We start from the raw sequence: 23,643 nt of genomic DNA, 5'->3' as shown, positions 1-23,643 counted from the left end.
AGGTTTAAGATTACTCTAATTATGAGACATGCTGCATAATTCTATCCTCCACAGCAGTAGCACATCTCTCACACCACATAGCAGTGGCTTCTAATCCAATGGCTCACAGTGCATGGCCAAATAAAATATCAAATTCACAATACTCTATTTAATCAAGTAGTTAATAAGAAATCAGACACAGTTGTTTCACTGCTTAGTATGAATTGCTGAATATGCACAAAGGAGATATGCCACAGAAAACCTTTGATTTCACAAAATATACTGCCTTGCTACTACTCATCCCTTTCGGGTCTTGAATACAATGTCGTTTCTAGAGAGACAAAAATGTATCTCCAAAAATCAGAGTGGATTTAGGAAGCATGACTCATGTCAAACAGGGTATTTTGTTTTCACACATGATATAATGCAAATTGTGGATGTGGGCAAACAGGCAAATGCTGAATGAATTCTTTGGTGTCTAAAATGGTTGAATACCACAACCCTGCCAATTGACAAAGACATGAAAATATGGAGTGCCTTCTCAAATACGCACTTACCTCAAATAATTTAGATTTGGAATCTAATGTGTTGGTGTGTATGTCAAATACTTAGAAGAGCAAAGGCAACACAAAATACTACAGTGTAGTAATATGATGTCAATGATTCATTCTTTCACAGCTTTTCACCCCCCACCCCCCAATATAACTTACATCTTATCTTAAAGCCAAGAATGGTTTCGGAGAAATTATTTTTGAGGAAATGAAAGCATTCTTATTTTCTGTATTGACGACAAGAGTGTCAAAATGTTTAACAATGATTCTTCCACAAAACTATCTTCAATAGATAACACAAGTGAAAAGTTAATGCTATCAAGTTGTACCAGCTTATACAGGGTGAATATTAACAAAACCAAAAAACTGCAGGGACTGATTCCTGACTGGAAATGGAGGAAAAAAATTCATATGAACATGTGTCTGAAAATAAACTGTTGCCACAGAAGATGGCTCTCACGAATGAAATTTCCTCTGACAACATGATGTGTGTTCCTTGTGAGCTGCAAGCTGTGCAACTGATGCAGCATACTGTAAGCAGCAGAATGGGCTGGTATTCATGTTGGCAACAAGCTGAAATGGTGTTGTTTTTGTGTGCCCGAGCAGATGGAAATGGTCAAGAGACAGCACAGTTATACCAAAAGAAGTACTCTTACAGGCTCCAATCACATCACACAATATTTCAAGTCGTTTTTGGGTATTTCTGTGGTTATGGGTCCTTTTAGACAGGTGGATACGAAGAGAAGTGGCAGACTGCGCATACACCAGATTTCGAGGACCAGGTTCTACAGGATACTGAGACGAACCTTAATACAATATGCAGGCAAGTGGCCCGCCAACATGCCGTAAACTAAAATACGATTATGTGTGTCCTACAGGAGAAAAGGCTTTGAAATGTTGTGTGATGTGGTTGATGTCTATGAGTATATTTGTTTTGTTGCCTTATGACCGTTTCCATCTGGTTGGCTATCCACAAACACAATCTTGGCTTGTTTCCAACTTAATACTGGACCATTCTGCTGCTTACAGTGCGCTGCATCGATCACACAGCCTGCAACACACAAGGAAAACACGGCACATGGTTAGAGGAACTTTCACTTATCACTGCCATCTAATGTGGCAAAGATACATTTCCAGACAAGTTAAGGAGAGTAGATATGACAAGATGCAAAACAGGACACCACACACCCACATCATCATTTGGCATTACTGCAACAAGTACATTACAAAAAATACAAATTTCTTATTCTCAAGGACATAAAAATGAATGGTGTAAAATACTACATTAAGTAACAAGCTAATTTAGCAAAACACAGATGTGTTTTAACAGCAATTTGTATTAACATAGTACTTCACATTTACATTACAGGTTCAACAAATAAATAAATAATAAGTTGACAGCTACACTAATTAATACAAATTTTCAACTGACATTTTTAATAAAAGTTTGAAAGCAATAAATGATAATATTTGTGTGTCACAATGGCAAATAGAGGAGTTAAAATGTGTGTTATACAATGATGACTTGTTAGGAAGATTTACTAGGTTGTAGACCTACATGGCGCAAAATATTAACAGTTGTATGGAACCAAAGATGGCACTTCAACTTTTGAAAACTACCTCTAGCCCATCATCATCATCATCATCATCATCATCATCATCACTGTCATCATCAACAACAACAATCAGAAACTAAATTACAATTAACAATGCCAACTAAAAACTGGAGCAGAGATATCGGCAGATATTTTCAGTAATGGCTGCTACCCAGTACCTCATCATGTTTGCATAAACCAGTTTTGCTTTACAACTGTCACAGATTAGTCTGGTATTTTGCAGGTCCCACAAGAAAAATTCCCACAGCAGCAAGGTTTAATAAGGAAACTGTGAATACCATCGCTAAAGCAAGTACCAAATGCAATGGCAAGAGGTACTATTATATTAGCTGCTCTGATTTGGTTCAGTGAGAAAATAAGGAAAGAAACAAGAGCAAATGGAAAAATAAAGAAGAAGAAGGGGGAGAAAAAAAACGTAGTAGCAGTAAATTAGGTCTCAATGGGAACACTGGTTGCAAGTACACTTCTTTAATAATGTCTGCTCAAGTAGGTATGGCACACATTTTTCTTTATACAGGGCCGTAATTGTCTCAACCAGCAATTGGTCTGGAATCTAAACTGTCTCTTACTTTTTTCTGCACACAAGAGTTATAAGAAGTGAAGCCTATTTAAATTGTACACCACATGCACTCACTTTTACTGAACTTTGCCTCCATCCAGATAACTTATGTATCCAGTGCAATTTGTTTTTAAGTTGACACTACAGCAAAAGACAAGCAATGACAAGCCACCATCACTAGCATTTGCTGGAATTAGCTGTGAAAGGCTTCTTATCGCCCACTCACTAATCGTGGTATTTTGGGAGGCAAACACAAATCAACCACACAATCACAGATCAGTCTGATGGTTTCTGATTTGATTCATTTAATTTGAGTGGAAGATTACAGGATTAAGTGTGCTTTTATTTCTGTAAGATGTCAGATCATTAGAACAATATTGTGAGCGTCACCCAGAATGTACAGAACATTTGCTCACAGACCTTGTACCGCTATTTCACTGCAGTTGTGAACCTGTGATACCAGTACCAGAGGTGCCTCAAGTACTATCCTCTCCTGTGGATCCTGTCTCCTCTGCAGAAAGTATAGGATCTGTCATTACCCGCTCACTTGACTGTGAGTGGTGTGTCAATGGTAGACCTAGGTATCATGTACAGAGTGGATGGGGATTAGAGAGGACTCAGCATTTTGTACCAATCCACCTAACCAACAAGTTTGAGATGCTGTCTTTCACTGAAACTGGCCCAGTGGTACTCACTTCACCTGTTGTGGGGGAACCTGTTCCGTCCGGTGTCAGCAGGAAGCAAATGCAAAAGGGTAGGGGTCTATTAATTGTTGGCAGTTCAAACGTGTGGCGAATGATAGTACCCCTTAGGGAAGTGGAAGCAAGGGACAGGAAAGTGTGCACTCTGTGTGTATGCCTGGGAGCTATCCCGGCAGCCATTGAGAAGAACAGGGTGCAACCAACTGCAGACTGTGGCACAAGCTCGAACAAATGATGCCTGTCATCTGGGGTCCAGGGTCATTCTTTGTTCATTCCAGCAACTGGCAGAGAAGATAGAGGAGGTCAGCTTTGAGTGTGGAGTTTCAATGAAGCTCACAATTTGCAGAATTGTCACCAGAACTAATCATGGCCCTATGGTTCTAAGTTGAGTGGAAGGACTGAACCAGAGACACTGAAAGTTCTCTGACAAGATAGGCTGCGACTTCCTGGACTTGCACAACAGGGTTGAGAACTGTATGGTCCCCCTAAATAGGTCAGGTGCACAGAGGATGATGGAAATGTATTGGATCTAATGGCAACAAATAGATCTGACCTCTTTGAGGATGTACACTTTGAAACTGGTATCAGTAACCATGATGCAGCTGAGACAACAATGATTACCAAAGTACAATGGACAACTGAAACAAGCAGAAAGAGATATATATTCAGTAAACTAGATAAAAAAAAAAAAAAAAAAAAAAAAACAGTGTGGAGGAACTTTGGCTCGAGTTTAAAAGAATAGTTGAATATGCACTGGACAGAACAGTTCATAATGGTAGGGAACCTCCATGGTATATATTCACAGTAAAGAAGCTTCTAAAGCAACAGAGATTACTGCATAATACACGTAAAACAAAGTGTATGGCTACAGATAGGAAGACGCTGAATGAAACACGTTTGGCTGCCAAAAGAGTAATGCGCGATGCCTTCAATAACTACTGTAGCAGAATATTGTCAAATGACATTTCACAATATCCAGTGAAATTATTGTCGTATGTAGTGGCTGTCTGTGACACCAAAGATAGTGTCCGGGCCCTAGCGAATGAGCCAGGAACTGAAATTGAGGGTAATGAAGCAAAAGCTGAAATGCTTAACTCTGTTTTAAAATGTTCCTTTAACAAAGGAAAACATAGGAGAATTGCCCCAATTTAATCCTTGTATGACTGAAAAGAGGAATGAAATAATTATTAGCACCAGTGGCATTGAGAAACAGCTGAAATCGTTAAAAAATTTAACAAAGCTGCAGGCCCTGATAGAATCCCTGTCAGATTCTACACTCAATTTGTGGCTCAGTTAGCCCTGCTTCTTGCTATATTCTATTGTAGATCCTGGAACAATAAAGTGTGCCCAGTCCTTGGAAAAAGCACAGGTCACAGCCATCTACAAGAGGAGTAGTAAAAGTGATCCATAAAACTACTGTCCAATATCCATGACATTGATTTGTTGTAGAATCTTAGAACATATTCTGAGCTCAAACATAATGAGGTATCTTGAACAGAATGACCTCCTCAATGCCAACCAACACGGAGTCCAAAAACATCGATCATGTGAAACCCAACTTGCACTTTTCTCATATGACATACAGAAAGCATTGGATCAAGGCTACCAAGTAGATACAGTGCTCCTTGATTTCCTAAAAAACATCTGACTCAGTACTGCACCTACACTTATTCTCAAAAGTACAGTTGTATGGGATATCAAGTGAAATTTGTGACTGGACTGAGGACTTTTTGGCAGGGAGGACACAGCATGTTATCTTGGATGGAGAATGAGCATCAGATGAAGACGTAACTTTGGGTGTGCCCCAGAGAAATGTGTTGGGACCCTTGTTGTTCATGTTGTATATTAATGACCTTGCAGATAGTATTAATAGTAAAATTAGGCTTTTTGCAGATGATACAGTTATCTATAATGAAGTACTATCTGAGGGAAGCTGCATAAATATTCAGTCAGATCTTGATACGATTTCAACATGTTGCAGAGATTGCCAACTTGCTCCATATGCTCAGAAATGTGAAATTGTGTACGTCACAAAACGAAAAAACATAGTATCTTATTACTATAATATCAATGAGTGACTGTTGGAATCTGCCAACTAGTACAAATACCTGGGTGTAACACTTTGTAGGTACATGAAATGGAATGACCACATAGGTTCAAGTCATGGGTAAAGCAGGTGGTAGACTTCAGTTTACTGGTAGAATACTGGGTAAGCGCAATCAGTCTACAAAAGAGATTGCTTGCAAATCACTTGTGCAACCAGTTCTAGAATATTGCTCAGGTATTTGGGACCCGTATCACACAGGACTAACAGGGGATATTGAAAGTATGGAGAGAAGGGCAGCAGCATGAATGGTCACAGGTTTGCTTAATCTATGGGGGCGTGTCACTGAGATACTAAAGGAACTGAAATGGCAGACTCTTGAAGACATACGTAAACTATCCCAAGAACGTCTATTAACAAAGATTCAAGAACTGGCTTTAAATGATTACTCTAGGGAAATACTACAACCACCTACAAACGCTAACATAGGGATTGTGAGGATAAGATTAGGATAATTACTGCACACACAGAGGCATTCAAACAATCATTCTTCCCACACTCCATACATGAATGGAACAGGAAGAAAATCTAATAAGAGGTACAATGGAATGTACCCTCTGCCATGCAGTTCATGGTGGTTTGCAGAGTATAGATGTAGATTCACTGAGATGATGCAGAGACTCACCTATTGCAGCTTGTACAATGCTCCTAGTGCTCAAATGGTGAGCAACAATTACTCTGCTGAATGTAAAAAGCTGCCAATGGTTATTAGATTTCTGCACATGAGAAATAATTGTCATTGAGGCATTCAGTACAGACAATGCAAGAAATGGTACTTCTGTGTCCAATGCACGAAGTGGAGAGAACAATCATTTTCAAAGGGAAGTAAAATGTTTACTGTTAAATATTTAAACGAAGAATGTCAGAATGAGTATTCACACTCATCAAATCAACAAACAGCCACATGAGACAAGATAGTATCACTTAATCTGTTTCTGAAGTACAATGGTGCCTAACTGTTCTTGGCAAATATAGGGAGACGAATGTCCATGGCAAATAATATGTATGAAACTTTTTAATTATTGTTAATAACTACCTACAGAAGTCTGAAGTACACCACATACTGCATATGTTTAATTACTGTTTGTATTAGAGTTTTATTTTCCCATCTCTGAACACTAGCTCTCTTCAAATTGACATTGTTTTTGCTTCAAGCACGTAAGACGGATGACATGTGACTATCACACTGGCTACAGAGCCAAGACAGAGTAGCTCTGTGTGGGCTCTTAACAAGAAAGCAAGTTTGTACGCTCGGCTATGTGATTTCAGCTCTCAGTTATGTGACTGACACTGTACAGGGTGGCCCAGAAATGTTGCGACAAACTTTTGAGTGTTTGTAGAGGTTGTCTCGAGGAACAAATCGAGGCTAGGAACCTGTTTCTGGAAACATCATCCAATAATGCTACTGAGTGTTGACATTATAGATGCCGGTACCTGCTACTAGTCCAGCCTTTGGCAAGAAATGTGACTTTGTATGCTGACAGATTGGAGGCAGAACATCCCACAATGTTGTTTGTTATTCAGTGATCATTATTGATTGCCATGATCGCCAGTGCGGAAGATGGAGCTAGCTGCTGTGTAGACAAGCCTCATCTCCTACGAATGCGATGCTCTGTTGCCTTGGTGGATGATGGTTTCTGACACAGGTTTCCATCTGCAGTTTCCTCCTTTACTCCAAAAAATACTGCAGATTTTAGAGGGTTTCAGAAGAAAAATAAACTGTAGATGGAAACCCATGTCCAAAACCATCATCCGAGGTAACAGATCATCTCATTCACAGGAGACAAGGCTTTTTTTCTATGTAGCTGCTAGCTCAATCTTCTCTACTGGCGATCATGACAATCAGCTGCAATCACTGAATAACAAACAACATTGTGAAACATTCTACCTACAGTCAGTCAGGGTACGAAATAATATTTGCTGCGAAAGGGGTGGCCTAGTGGTATGACTTGGCATCTATAACTTTGATGCTCGATAGCATCATTGGACGATGTTTATAGACATGGGTTCCTATACTTAATTTGCTCCTCAAGACATCCTATACAGCCCCTCAAGCATTGTTGCAATGTTTTTAGGATACCTTGTATGACGATTTGGTATCTTTATTCATTTCAGTGTCTACATTCGGAAAAATCATAAAAATGTTTCTAAATGCATTGGTGGCTGAATTACACTTCATTAGCATTCTTCCAATGATCTAATCTGGTCTCTCCCTTTCTCTGAGCTAGTATTATCCACCTTAAATCACTATAGAGGCTAGACAACTGCAATTTAATCCAGAAATTTAGAGATAAGCTGCTGTTATGGTGTTTAGATTGGATTATGAATATTTTTATGTTTTGCAGTTTACACATACCTACCAATAGTACTGGCCCCTGCAACCATAAGATATGCTAATATTTAACAAAACTTACTGTTACAACATGAAAGGTGTGGTAGTAAGTAGACATATAATACTGAATATATCATATCGTTTTAATTTAAATCACCTAATATCAAGTATCTTTTCACAACTGTAGCAATACAAGCCTACATGACACAAGCAGGTTAGAACAGGATGCATGAAACCTACACCACTTGGGAAGCTATACAAACTGGCCAGATTCTTAGACCCGCATTCCAAACAATTGTATATGAGCACACACAAATATTTCAACAGACTTTCGATGAGTGCCATGCTCTACATCATAAACTTAGACAACACTGTCTATGGAGAGCAGCAACCTGATGCCATATTTATATTAAAATTATCAGTAGAGATTGCAATAATATTTGTTTATTTACCAGTTTGAGCTCCCATTAAAGCTATCTTCAGAATTTTTGATCCCCTATGGCAGGTACTGGCAGCTCCTTGGTTTTCTCCTGATAACATGATCATGCATGGTGTACAATCGTGGTATCACAAGAAAACCACAGAGCCGCCAGCACTAGAGAGCCAAAAATTCTGAAGATGAGTTTAACATAAGCCAAAACCAGTAAATAAACAAATATTATTGCAATCTCGACCATTCATTTTAACATAAATGCTCTACATGTTGCTTCATATGGACATGAAAGACTTTTTTCACACAAGAGATTCTTTAGCAATGAGCTAAATAAGCCCCCAAAAGCCAATCCTGCCTCACAAGAGATGCCCCGTGGCAAAACATCATGTTGGAAGATTTGGAGAACATTGAATCACAACAGAACGGTGTAGCACCAGTACAAACACATGTCATTAAACGAGGCTTCAAAGTTGAAGCAGACAACAAACATGACTGAGGTGAAGTCCAGGATATGGAAAAATTACAATGTTCCAACTGCCCCATGAGGTGTTCCCCTAATGGCATACGGCTCAACAAGAAACACTGGACGTAGCTCAATATTGAGCTGCAAAACTTTAAAACAGATTTTCTGGAGATGAAAAGCAAAGTAAATGCACCAAGCACATTGAGCAGGGGTCAACAGAAGCATTTGGGACTGGTTGTTGGCTTTTGAACTTAGACGTAGCAATGTCAAACATGGACATTATATTTGAAAGTCGGCCTGTGAGAAGAGAGCTTTATGAAATAGGTAGGCTGCTTGATATGGCAGTCTCTAGCAGCGAAGTGGATGATGAGTTTGTTATGTGTGATGGATTTAACTGTGAAGTTCAACATGCATACATTGACAGACGAACTGTACGATATTTCAAGCATTATAGACTTCCTTCGGAGTCTGGTACAGGCCCGTTGGTGGGTCATATAAAATCCCATAACCATGGAAAGCCTATCAAAATGATTTCAACCCATTTTTATGGGGAGCTGTTGAGTGAAATCTGATTCAACAGGAAACTTGGTTCATAAAATCTAGCAAGGTGATCTACAATATCATACATTTTATTTATTATGTCTGGTGTCAATCAGCTGTATGTATTTATGCCCAAGAGTAATTATTTATTTACTGATTGTTTGCAGAAACAAGAGTGGGGAGCTGTATATTTTAAAGTTTCTTCAACAAAAATAATCAAGTCTTTAAAATATAATGTAATTGGTTAGACAAAAAATCTACTCACCAAGCAGCAGCAGAAGAAAATGCACAGAAACATTAAGTAAATGTGCAAGCTTTTTGAGCCAGTGGAGGAGGAGGAGATTAGTGTTTAACGTCCCGTCAACAACGAGGTAATTAGAGACGGAGCGCAAGCTCGGGTGAGGGAACGATAGGGAAGGAAATCGGCCGTGCCCTTTCAAAGGAACCATCCCGGCATTTGCCTGAAGCGATTTAGGGAAATCACGGAAAACCTAAATCAGGATGGCCGGAGACGGGATTGAACCGTCGTCCTCCCGAATGCGAGTCCAGTGTGCTAACCACTGCGTCACCTTGCTCGGTTTGAGCCAGTGGCTCTGTCCTCTGGTAGAAGGGTTGTTGGAGAAGGAAAAGGAATGAAGGAAAAGGACTGGCAAAGTTTAGGAAATGGGGAGAGTTCAGGAAAGTCCCATGTCAGGGGAGACTTACAGGACAAGTGCAGTCCCCAAGAATCAGTCTGTCCTCCCGTGACCCAGTGTTCCACATGACTTTTCCAAACTCTCCCCATTTCATAAACCATGTCCGTTCTTTTCCTTCATCCCTCTTCCTTCCCCTTCAACCCTTCTGCCAGAAGAAGGGGCCACTGGCTCTGAAAGCTTGCTTATTTACTTAACTTTCATATGCTTCTTTCTGATTGCAAGGGCCTTTTTCTCATGGAGTATTTCATAGGGGTATGCAGACGGGATTGACACAGGACAGGGGGTGTAGTAGAAATTATTTAGTTATATTCATTTCTTGGTTCGTATGATAAAGAAGAGTGTATTACAGTGGTTTGTTTTCCAACAGACTATAGCAGTTATTTTTGTACAATTTTGTTTTTTGAGTAGCAAGCATGTTGTTAATATACATTTATCCTGTTTTTGGGTTTTACTGTGAATGTACTAATGGGTGTTTAGTTGATATTAGGGATTTCTTTTACATTCATATCACTGATGTGTCATTTGGTTTATTTGTGAATATTATATTTTGGGGGATGGTGGGTGCTGTGGGGCTTATCTGTATGTTAGGCACACATAACAACAGAGATCTTGAGTTGTAACCGCTTGTTATTTTTTTATTATAACTGTTTCATGTTCAATTAATACTGTGAAGTCATTTGAGCTCCATAGATACTAAATCTGACAAAGAAGTGAAACTTTCGAATCCTTTTTAAATGTCGCTTGCCATGGTATTGGCACAAGCCTTTTAGATTATCATAGAGTTTTCACATTTCATATGAAACATCTCCTACCACAATAAACAAACAAACTGATGACATTGTATAAAATGAACCTCTATACCTAGGCTCAACTGCCTCTGTAGAGAAAGTCACTAACACAAGCATACACAGTAGCACTCAACTTTGAGGTAAGCTGGCCCAAATCCTCATGGAGGAAAATTTTCACTGCCAGTATTTGTCCAGCAAAAGGGGGAAAAGTAGTGGCACATTCTAGATTAAATTCCAAACCTCTCCAGAGTATATCATGAACTGAGGGTATGTGACACTGCTGATGATGATAGGCCTGTAGGATGGGGGATGATAAGCTCAGTGACGGCCTTGGTGCTATTCAAGAGACATTGGCTACCTGTTGGGACTAGGTTTCATCCATAAAAAATCCAACATTATGCTGCACATGCAATCATCACAGTCATCCATATGACACTTTGTAACAGATCAGAGGAGGACAATAGCGAAACCACATCCATTAGGACCTTGCGGGAAGGCAATGCAGACTTCCTGCATCTGCTCCACAGCACTCACTTCCTGAGTATGGGTTCATTTTGACTCTGCTTAGAGATCGAGAATCATCCTTTGCTCTGGATTTTACATAATACACTACCCCTAAAGTTTTCCAAGCACAAATGCATTAACACCTCCACTAACAGGGCAAAAGAACGAAGTATTACCGATGAATACTTCTTAATGCATAGGGCAAGTATCTCAGATTATATCGTATGTAACTGTGCAACAGTGTGACACATGCCTTTGCCGATAAAAATGCCATTGAAGCTATATAACATAATACAGGATACTTCAGCAGTTATCGAAATGAAACTGATGAAAGTGTTTGCTAATTCTAGGAAAAAGATAATCCAATGATTCAAAATTATTGAACGCGCGTTTACCACGAACTTGTAAAATGATTGGCACATTTCGAGTTTCGTACGGTTAGTGCCAACTGACTTCAATGTAGTTTGAGGACCTAGAAGCCAGCTATCAGTTAACCACGATTTCGGATGTAAACAAGTAAGATAAAACACAAGGCACTTTACCTTCGATGTTTTACTATTGATAGTAGCAAATCGAACCCTAAATATGAGGGGTAAACAAAAACAATAACACTATGAATGTGCCAAAAGCAATAACAGCACGCTTTAATGAGCGAACTACAGTGTTTCAGTAAGCTACAAATGTTTACTTCCATAGTCCCTCGTAATACGTAAACAAAGGCAAGCATACTTAGTATTAGCTACATTTTACACGCACAGTAACATTAATAAGAAACACTTTATATTGCATCGACGATAAACGTAAACTAATCCACTAAATGTAGCAACGTCATTTAGAAACACTCAAACTTTCACAAAACAGGAAGCGTAGATAGTCAGCTGTAAGCAAATCCGGATTGGCAGTCACTGTTTTGTATAAAATTCGATGTCTAGTTGTACTGTGCAGCTCATGAACTGTTATATTTCGCTTAAGGATTTACTGAAAGTTACACTTTTGACTGAAAATTAAAGCTTATACAGATGCTGTGCTCGTTACAACAGTCAATAAACGCATAGTTATGATTAAGTCAGCGTATTTTCTATTAGTATTCAAGCTCAGCATAACATTACCTTTTCTTTTGAAATCATGTCTCACCGCAGCCTACCCGACAGCAAATGATCAATAACACCGCGTATCTGTCAAAACATTAAAACATCTACAATCAACACATTAAACCGCGCAAACACCTACTCGTCAAAGATACTCCATTCTACGGAATCCATTTTGACTATCGATATATTGACAGTCGATGTTCCAAAATAATTTCTTTCTGACAAAACGATTAATATGTGCGTTCCCATGTACGCCGGAAGCCTGCACATGCATACGTGTAGAAATTCTCATGTGAACCAATTTGCCTGTGGAAACCTTCTGTTAGCATATTGAGGTGAAAGCCAGAAACGTCAAAAAACTTTTTAACTGGGTTTTCACACGCAGTGAGAAGTTAATACATACATCCACCAACCATCGCCTTTGGAGTCCAGTAAACGTAAACAAATGCGCATGCATGCCGGAATTTCCGGTGTTTTGTTTGTTTATTCAACATGGCGACAACTGACGTTAAGTTATATGTCGTTAATTGTAGCAATGCAATTAGCTGAAGAGTGTACAGAAATGTCAACGGAAAGAAAACGATCCCAGAAGTATTACTTACAAGAAGGCATTTATCATGGAAACATTTGGGGCATCAAACACACCAATGAAACCGTTACCGGTGGAAGTGTTGTTCGAATATTATTTTCAATTCAGGAAAACTAACTTTGTATTAGTCTGAGCTGTAGTTCTTCCTCAACGTGATACTCAGAAACACGCATGCGAGATGCCACGACTGAGGTGATAATATTACTTACACACTGCTGAGCATGTCTTTAAATAGCACAAATAATGTCTTGGTTGTAATCTTGCTGCCAACAACAAAAGGATGAGCAAAATCTGGATAATTGCAGCACTTTACAGCAGATTTTTATAACGAGTCGTGCTCTCCATGATTGTGTTATTTGTCTAATTATTATTGTGAGCAACGCACTGCCAAGAAGATGCATTTCCTCTGTTAGCCCACATTAACTTTGTGGTTTGCACAAGACAGCAACAGAAGTCAAGGCGTTTGATTCTGTGTATCGTCAGCAGATGAAATGAAATAAGAATTAATGTCGTCGACTGAGCTATTTTCAGTCAATGGTAGAAGTGAATTTAACGTACCACTGTTTCCTGCCAACTATTCTGATAGCTCAGGGACGTCAGTAGTAGGAAACAGTCAAGAACTGTGTTAAGGGAAACTGTGCCGACAACAGGCGGTGCATAAAAACTACACCCCATACTCAGGTTGGTGTGGTGTTTTGATTTTTGCCTGTCTGGAAGGTTCAGCACACACATTTCACTTTTATTGATAAAGCAGAAATATATTTTAACAATTACAAATACTGATAGCGGATACATTGTACATTCACATTGCAAATTAATTTGTACATACAGTTACATTCTGAACCTTTTTAAATTTTTTTACTCATAAGCTAGTTCTCAAAGTGAAAGTTTCTCAGTTTGTTATCAAATTTTACCTTTCCATCTGTCGGACATTTTATGTCACTATGCAAGGGATCAAAAATTTTTTAGCGGCATTGTGCAGCCTTTCTTGTGCCAAAGACAACCTTAATATGGAGTAATGAATATCACTTTTTCGTCTGGTATTGTAATTATGAACTTCATTGTTCCTTTTGAACTGCAGTGATTTATTTACAACAGGCTGCCTGAGGAATAAATACACTGCGAAGCAGCAGCCAGATTGCCGAATCTCTTAAACATATATCTACAAGGTTACTGTGGGTGAGCACCACATATTATTCTTAAAGCACATTTGCACAATGAAGTCTTTCTGTTTTACAGGTGAGTTACCCCTGAACATTATTCCATAGAATATTACTGAATGAAAATACGCACAATATGTTAGCTTACTAATGTGCCTCTCCCCAAGAGTTGCTGAACTAAGTTTCAATTTTTTTTTAATTGTTTTTTTTTTTATTTGTCATCAGTATGGACTCCTAGGAATTTTGGAGTTTCCAACCTATTTATCATTTCCTCACCATGTATTACACATTCATTGTTATGGTACCTCTAGAAGTGCAGAACTGACCATGTTGTGTCTTTTTAAAATTGAGGGCAAGACCATTTGCAGAAAACTAGTTAATGATACTTTTAAGAACTTTATCATGTCTTTTGTTTCTGTACGTATGTTTGGATTGATTACAATACTAGTATCATCTGCAAAAAATTCTGGTTTTTGTGTAACATGCAGAAGATTGTTGGCATATACGAGTAACAGTAGTGGACCTAAGAGTGAACATTGGGGAACCCCATAGGCCTACATGATGTCTCTCCAGTCAAAATTCTGTCCCTGGACTATATGGCTTAAATGGCTATCTACAACTCCCTGCATTCTTTTGGTTAGATGTGGCCATTAGCCATTGGTTGCCTGTATCATCAATCCCACAAAATGTTAAAATTATCTAGGAAATACTGTGATTCATACAGTTAAATGCCACAGAAAAGGCACAGAAAATACCAGCCGACACTATTTTATTATTAAAACTGGTGAGCGAATGTGTAAATGGCATTCTCAGCAGAACAGCCCTTCTGAAACCCAAACTGTGATTCGCTAAGGATACTATTGTTGCTAAGATGAGATAGCATTCTCGAATTTTGGAGAATGATGTTGGACTTAAACAGGTCAGTAGTTATTGACATTCCTCTTCATCACCTTTCTTAAAGAGGGGTTTCGCAGTGGCATATTTCAGTCTCTGGAAGAATGCTTTGAGTGATTCAGATAAGACTGGGCTTATTACATGAGACCAATTTTTCAATACTCTATTGGAAGAACCATCAAAACCAGGTGAGCTTTTATTTTCAAGAGAATGTATAATTTTCTTAATTTCAGAAGGAGAAGCTGGTGATACATTCTTCTTTTATTCCATTGGCACTACATCCTGGGGTGGGACTTGGCCTTCTCAATAATTTTTTGCCCTTACTTTCTGGGCTTCGCTGTGGACTTCCAGTTACGGTAACTGACTTGGGCAGCGTCCTGTCCAACCTCATCGCTCCTTCTCAACCGAGGTCATCCTCTTGCTCTTCTTCCTCTAGGTTCACTGCAGCAGGCTTTCCTTGCGGGATCTGTCTAACCAAGTTGCATTATATATCCAGCCCATCTCAGTCTACACAGCTTTATGAACTTGACCACATCATCCTCCTTATAGTAGTCATAAAGTTCTTGATTCCTTCGCCATCTCCTGGTCCCATTTTCATATACAGGTTCAAAAATCCTCCTCAATATACTAATTTCATGTGATCTCAGTTTCTTTTTGCCCTGCATTGTAATTGTTCATGTTTCTGAGCCATAAGTAAGTACTGGGTATATCAGTGTTTTGTAAAGTTGGCACTTAATCCCTCGTGATAGAAGCTTTGATTTAAAATGTCGCAACATTCCAAAGTAGCATTTGTTAGAAGCGCTTCTGCGAGCCATAATTTCAGTACAGGTGGTGCCATTTGCTTTTATCTTTGAGCCCAGACAGGTGAAACATTTCACTCTCTCAAATGTCATTCCATCAAGGGTTATTGTGGCCTGTAAAGGTTGGATAGTGCCATTATACATATACTTCATCTTTCCTTCATTAATTTTCAGGCCAATCTTCTCTGCACGCTGTAGAGCTGAACTTGTGCCTTGTAGATCTCTATATGTTCTGCTCATTAAATCCAAGTTATCTGCATGTCCCAGCAATTGTACAGACCTATATTAGATAGTACCTCTTGTCTGAATATCCTATTTGCGTACCACTTTTTCAAGTGCCAGGTTGAAAAGTAGGCAGGAAAGCCCATCTCCTTGCCTTAGCCCAGTTCAAGTGGGAAATTGAGGTGATAGCCTGGACTGCGCTCAAATGGCACACTGGGGGGTACTTCGAGGTGACCTATTAAATGCATGTTTTCCAGGCACTCGAAATTCCTGCATTGCCTCGTAAAGTTTGGCCCAGTGTATTGTGTCATATGCAGATTTAAAGTCGAGAAAAGATGGTGCACACCAACATTGAATCCATTGGACTTTTCCACTATTTGTCGGATATCTGGTTTACAGTTGGTCTGAACCCGCATTGATAGCTTCCAATAATGCCTTCTGCTATAGGTGAAAGTACTCTACCTTTTCCCTGATGAGGCACACAGTCTTGTAGATACTAAGCTTTAGCTTAACTCCTCCAGCTTTCAGTTGTTCAGATGTTATATTGTCAGTCCCTGGTGCTTTATTGTTCTTCAGTCGGGCAATTGTTTTGTTCGTTCCCCTTGGGAAGGGGGAGGTACTATGACATCATCTTCTGACGAGACTGGGATATCTTCAATAGAGGACTCTGAAGCATCCAACAGTTCACTGAAATGCTCTACCCAGCACTCCATTACCTCTTGATCATTGGCTAGTAGTGTGCCATTTTTACTTTCACATAGGTTGATACGCGGCTTAAATGCTCTTCTTTCACTATTAATTTTCTAACATCATTTGTTTTTCCCATTGTCTCCAGTTCTTCAATCTGCTTTCTTTCCCATTCCCTTCTCTTTCTCTGATGTAGTTTCTTCTCTTCTTTCCTTTTATCTTGATAATTTATTACTGCTAGATGAGTATATGATTTCTCAAGCATTTTCCTGTATGCCAGATTTTTCTCCTGACTTATTCTCTTACATTCACATCAAACAAGGAATTCCTCAGTTGTCTTCCTTCTTTACCTAGCACTTGTTCTGCTGCCTTAATGACTGCATCCCTGCAAGCAATCCATTTCTGATCCAGATTATCACTTACACTAGGGGTGTATAATGCAAGATTCTCAGCAACCTTCTCAGAGTGCATTTTGGAGATGTCTTCATTTCTTAGCTTCGATACCATACACTTATGTTGAGGTATTCTATTGACTTTCTTGCATTGGATATTCGAGCTCTTAGTTTCACAATTACACGGTAGTGGTCTGAATCTACATTAATTCCTATCTAAGTACGTACATCTACTAAGTTTGAGGAATGCCTGCCATCAATAATTACCTGATCAATTTGGTTGAAGGTACACTTATCAAGGCTGCACCATATTACTTTATGAATCCTTTTGTGTGGGAATATGACTCTACCTACAGCCATGTTATGACTCTGTGGCCATTGTCATTTGTGTATTCAAGGAGGCTGTGCTTTGCTATTGCTGGGAGGTAATGGTCTTCTTTACCAATCTGTGCATTGAGGTCTCCAGTAATTATTTTAATGTCATACACAGGGCATCTGTCAAGTTCTCTCGAGATTCTCACAGAAAGTGTCTTTATCCTGGTCATCTGATACCTCTGTGGATGCACGTACATTGATCAATGAGTAGTTTGAGAATCGGGTTTTCCATCTCATATGTGAGATTCTAGATGTTATTCCCGTGAATCCACTCACTAGGTGCTTAAATTTTGTCTTACCATGAACCCTGTACCAAATTCATGGTGGCTCTCTGAACCATGGTAGAAAATTATACAGCTTCCCATATCAAGCACTCCATGTCCAATCCATTGCATTTCCTGTAGGGCAGTTGGTTTTATCGAGTTGGTCTAGCAGTGACCTCTAGCGACTGTACGTTCCAGGTTCCAATAAACACATTTTTTTCATTTTCATTTGCCTTTGACAGTGCCATGTCGTCATCTATAAATCCGTCTGGCTTCTTTACTTTGAGGCTTCTGAACAAGATTTTTTTTTTACAGGGAGGGGTTGTTAGCCACTTGCCCGACTCCCAACTTGGGGGAGCAGGATTTGTATGAAGTTTACTCCTGTAGGGAAGCTGGCTTCACTACGCCTATAGAGCCCTCCCTGCTCTTTGTTGTGGGACACACTTTGTGTGGCTCCTTTGTCAAGACCACTGCGGCTTGGTGACCCTGCCAGTGGCTACGTTACTGCCGATGCAGCTCTCGACTTCATCAAAGCATGCAAACCCTCCCGCCTGGCACTGAAGGTGCCTCCGATTAGGCGGTGTCCCCTGGGAGGGGGTGATACATTCATATGACTGAATTTTATGAAAGTTACTTTTTCAACATACTACTGCAATTTTGTGTCCCTATGCTTTTTATCATATTTTAGAAATGATTATTAAATGCATTTGCTCCATGTGACTCATCATTTATTGTCCTTCCTGTTTGTTCTTTAGTGATTTTATCTTGTTTTGTGGCTGGTTGTCCACTCTCTTGTTTCATTACATTGCATATAGCCTCAATCTGTCATTGGAAGTACTAATTTCTGACATTATGTGCATGTTATTTGATATTTTAATAACCTTCCTCAATAATTTTGAGTAGTTTTTATAATGTGCAGTTACTGCAGGATCTGTACTTGTTCTTGCCAAAAGATACATATCCCATTTTCTCAGGTTACCTTCCATTAGGAAAGTGAGTGCACTCAGCAACTGTTATGTGATTTATAAATTATAGAGCACAGGAATCAGTCGTCCTTTCTTTTTTGCAGGTTTTATTACACAAACCCAGATTTCGGCTAGTGCCTAACCGCTATAAATGGATTATTTTTTAATCGTGATGCACATTAGTTCCCTGTTCTTCGGGCATCAGTCACAGTTCTTGCCCTTTCACAATATGCTTCGATCCCTCAAGTGTTCCTTGGCTTTCTACATTTCTGTTTAGTGCCGTTTTGGTTAGCTTATTTGGAAAGTAAGTTGCAGCATGACCAGAACCAAAAATAATAACTGCAATGGTATCAGCATATCATCATCTTATAATACAACATGAGTGAGGTCAGCCTGAAGCTTGGCTTTCTTGCCAGTCATTTTACGTTCACTGTGTATATGCCTACATAGCTGATATATGTACTGGTCAACTTAAAACCATTCCCCACACTTGAGCATTCACGAACTTATCGGTGTGTTTCTTGAATTATATTAGTTTGCTGCGTTTGTTGTTATTTTTAGGATTAAACCATCCTTTTATTTCATATCATTCACAGCTACATAGTTTGAGCCATGTAGGTATTCTCAAGTGCATGCAGTACATATCATTAGTACATAGTTAAAATAAAGCTGTGACACAGCCGTTCCTTGTTTAGTCGAAAGGATAAAAAGAGAAATTAGATGGTGTAACCTGTTGAATGCACATACTTACAGTACTTGTCCACATCACACAATGTTATGAGCTTTTAGAAAGCTCATTATGTACTTGCTGCACTAAATAACCCAAGTCTGTATTTCAGCAAAATGCTTTTATTCCAAAGCTCCAGAAACTATTAAAACAATTGGGAATCAGTGTGCAATAGACTAATGGAAGGTGACCTGATAGTCACCAATTCAGCAATGTTCCCAGACTTCATGTCGTGTCAGCCTGACAGCACTGTTTATTCGAATTGCGAACCTCCAACCGTAGGTACTGGTAGACAGGGCATGATTAATTTGAAGTATTATTAGTTTAATTTAATGGCATTTATTGAAAACTGCTGAAGTGTTGTTTAATGGGGCCCCTTAGGGATATGGCAGCAAGAGAGGGGAATAAAACCAATGTGCACTCCGTGTGCATACCGGGGGGAGTCATTCCAGATGTGGAAAGGGTCCTTCCGGATGCCATGAAGGGTACAGGGTGCACCCATCTGCAGGTGGTCGCTCATGTCGGCACCAATGATGTGTGTCGCTATGGATTGGAGGAAATCCTCTCTGGCTTCCGGCGGCTATCTGATTTGGTGAAGACTGCCAGTCTCGCTAGCGGGATGAAAGCAGAGCTCACCATCTGCACCATCGTTGACAGGACTGACTGTGGACCTTTGGTACAGAGCCGAGTGGAGGGTCTGAATCAGAGGCTGAGACGGTTCTGCGACCGTGTGGGCTGCAGATTCCTCGACTTGCGCCATAGGGTGGTGGGGTTTCGGGTTCCGCTGGATAGGTCAGGAGTTCACTACACGCAACAAGCGGCTACATGGGTAGCAGGGGTTGTGTGGCGTGGGCTGGGCGATTTTTTAGGTTAGATGGCCTTGGGCAAGTACAGAAAGGGCAACAGCCTCAACGGGTGCGGGGCAAAGTCAGGACATGCGGGGACCAAGCAGCAATCGGTATTGTAATTGTAAACTGTCGAAGCTGCGTTGGTAAAGTATCGGAACTTCAAGCGCTGATAGAAAGCACCGAAGCTGAAATCGTTATAGGTACAGAAAGCTGGCTGAAGCCAGAGATAAATTCTGCCGAAATTTTTACAAAGGTACAGACAGTGTTTAAGAAAGGATAGATTGCATGCAACCGGTGGTGGAGTGTTCGTCGCTGTTAGTAGTAGTTTATCCTGTAGTGAAGTAGAAGTGGATAGTTCCTGTGAATTATTATGGGTGGAGGTTACACTCAACAACCGAGCTAGGTTAATTATTGGCTCCTTTTACCGACCTCCCGACTCAGCAGCATTAGTGGCAGAACAACTGAGAGAAAACTTGGAATACATTTCACATAAATTTTCTCAGCATGTTATAGTCTTAGATGGAGATTTCAATTTACCAGATATAGACTGGGACACTCAGAAGTTTAGGACGGGGTGGTAGGGACAGAGCATCGAGTGACATTATACTGAGTGCACTATCCGAAAATTACCTCGAGCAATTAAACAGAGAACCGACTCGTGGAGATAACATCTTGGACCTACTGATAACAAACAGACCCGAACTTTTCGACTCTGTATGTGCAGAACAGGGAATCAGTGATCATAAGGCCGTTGCAGCATCCCTGAATATGGAAGTTAATAGGAATATAAAAAAAGGGAGGAAGGTTTATCTGTTTAGCAAGAGTAATAGAAGGCAGATTTCAGACTACCTAACAGATCAAAACGAAAATTTCTGTTCCGACACTGAAAATGTTGAGTGTTTATGGAAAAAGTTCAAGGCAATCGTAAAATGCGTTTTAGACAGGTACGTGCCGAGTAAAACTGTGAGGGACGGGAAAAACCCACCGTGGTACAACAACAAAGTTAGGAAACTACTATGAAAGCAAAGAGAGCTTCACTCCAAGTTTAAACTCAGCCAAAACCTCTCAGACAAACAGAAGCTAAACGATGTCAAAGTTAGCGTAAGGAGGGCTATGCGTGAAGCGTTCAGTGAATTCGAAAGTAAAATTCTATGTACCGACTTGACAGAAAATCCTAGGGAGTGCTGGTCTTACGTTAAATCAGTAAGTGGCTCGAAACAGCATATCCAGACACTCCGGGATGATGATGGCATTGAAACAGAGAATGACACGCGTAAAGCTGAAATACTAAACACCTTTTTCCAAAGCTATTTCACAGAGGAAGACCGCACTGCAGTTCCTTCTCTAAATCCTCGCACAAACGAAAAAATGGCTGACATCGAAATAAGTGTCCAAGGAATAGAAAAGCAACTGGAATCACTCAACAGAGGAAAGTCCACTGGACCTGACAGGATACCAATTCGATTCTACACAGAGTACGCGAAAGAACTTGCCCCCCTTCTAACAGCTGTGTACCGTAAGTCTCTAGAGGAACGGAAGGTTCCAAATGATTGGAAAAGAGCACAGGTAGTCCCAATCTTCAAGAAGGGTCGTCGAGCAGATGCGCAAAACTATAGACCTATATCTCTGACGTCGATCTGTTGTAGAATTTTAGAACATGTTTTTTGCTCGAGTATCATGTCGTTTTTGGAAACCCAGAATCTACTATGTAGGAATCAACATGGATTCCGGAAACAGCGATCGTGTGAGACCCAACTCGCTTTATTTGTTCATGAGACCCAGAAAATATTAGATACAGGCTCCCAGGTAGATGCTATTTTTCTTGACTTCCGGAAGGCGTTCTATACAGTTCCGCACTGTCGCCGGATAAACAAAGTAAGAGCCTACGGAATATCAGACCAGCTGTGTGGCTGGATTGAAGAGTTTTTAGCAAACAGAACACAGCATGTTGTTATCAATGGAGAGACGTCTACAGACGTTAAAGTAACCTCTGGCGTGCCACAGGGGAGTGTTATGGGACCGTTGCTTTTCACAATATATATAAATGACCTAGTAGATAGTGTCGGAAGTTCCATGCGGCTTTTCGCGGATGATGCTGTAGTATACAGAGAAGTTGCAGCATTAGAAAATTGTAGCGAAATGCAGGAAGATCTGCAGCGGATAGGCACTTGGTGCAGGGAATGGCAACTGACCCTTAACATAGACAAATGTAATGTATTGTGAATACATAGAAAGAGGGATCCTTTATTGTATGATTATATGATAGCGGAACAAACACTGGTAGCAGTTACTTCTGTAAAATATCTGGGAGTACGCGTGCGGAACGATTTGAAGTGGAATGATCATATAAAATTAATTGTTGGTAAGGCGGGTACCAGGTTGAGATTCATTGGGAGAGTCCTTAGAAAATGTAGTCCATCAACAAAGGAGGTGGCTTACAAAACACTCGTTTGACCTATACTTGAGTATTGCTCATCAGTGTGGGATCCGTACCAGATCGGGTTGACGGAGGAGATAGAGAAGATCCAAAGAAGAGCGGCGCGTTTCCTCACAGGGTTATTTGGTAACCGTGATAGCGTTACGGAGATGTTTAACAAACTCAAGTGGCAGACTCTGCAAGAGAGGCACTCTGCATCGCAGTGTAGCTTGCTCGCCAGGTTTCGAGAGGGTGCGTTTCTGGATGAGGTATCGAATATATTGCTTCCCCCTACTTATACCTCCCGAGGAAATCACGAATGTAAAATTAGAGAGATTAGAGCCCGCACGGAGGCTTTCAGACAGTCGTTCTTCCCGCGAACCATACGCCACTGGAACAGGAAAGGGAGGTAATGACAGTGGCACGTAAAGTGCCCTCCGCCACACACCGTTGGGTGGCTTGCGGAGTATAAATGTAGATGTGGATGTAGACACTTTCGCTCATACTCCAGCTGTTGGGCGAGGTCACACTCCTGGGTGCATTTTCATCCATCATCTGTGCAATATCACTTTCTGCACTGTCGACGATAATGGACTTCTTAGCTCATTTGTGCCTGATATCCAGCACGGTAGCCAGGCCGTTATGGTGGGGCCACCATGTATCCTGTTGGTCGTAGCCCCCTAACCACACAGGGATCTCTCTGCTGATGCCTGAACTGTTAACTCCCCATGTATGCCAAGGAGTTAATGCCCGTCAGCCTGGGGCAACGGGACTCCCGGCAATGGCCATCCTGCCAGGTAGCCTTTGTCGCAGCAAGGTGCCGCCTGTGGGGAGGGCCCCTGGTTGGAGTGAGTGGTATCAGGGCAGATGACACACCATGAAGCATAGTACATAGTACATCATCTCTAAGCGGTCAAGATCTAACTTCAATGCTCAATGCTAGGAAATA

The 23,643-nt window shown here is 40.4% G+C and overlaps 1 protein-coding gene across 1 annotated transcript in view; it reads right to left on the bottom strand.

The window, feature by feature from the left end:
• Positions 1-12,503, bottom strand: part of LOC126416188 (histone acetyltransferase KAT7) — a 596,712-nt gene extending 584,209 nt beyond the window's left edge. Inside the window, exon 1 of the mRNA XM_050083770.1 lies at positions 12,375-12,503. Within this exon, the coding sequence (XP_049939727.1) occupies positions 12,375-12,392 (18 nt within the window). The 5' untranslated portion in view covers positions 12,393-12,503. The remainder of the gene's footprint in view (positions 1-12,374) is intronic.
• Between the last annotated feature and the right edge of the window lie 11,140 nt (positions 12,504-23,643).

This window comes from Schistocerca serialis, chromosome 8 (genome assembly GCF_023864345.2).
Source record: "Schistocerca serialis cubense isolate TAMUIC-IGC-003099 chromosome 8, iqSchSeri2.2, whole genome shotgun sequence".
In the NCBI taxonomy this organism is placed as follows: Eukaryota; Metazoa; Arthropoda; class Insecta; order Orthoptera; family Acrididae; genus Schistocerca; species Schistocerca serialis.
Note: the sequence above shows the minus strand (reverse complement) of the source record. Positions and strands in the feature narration are given on the sequence as shown.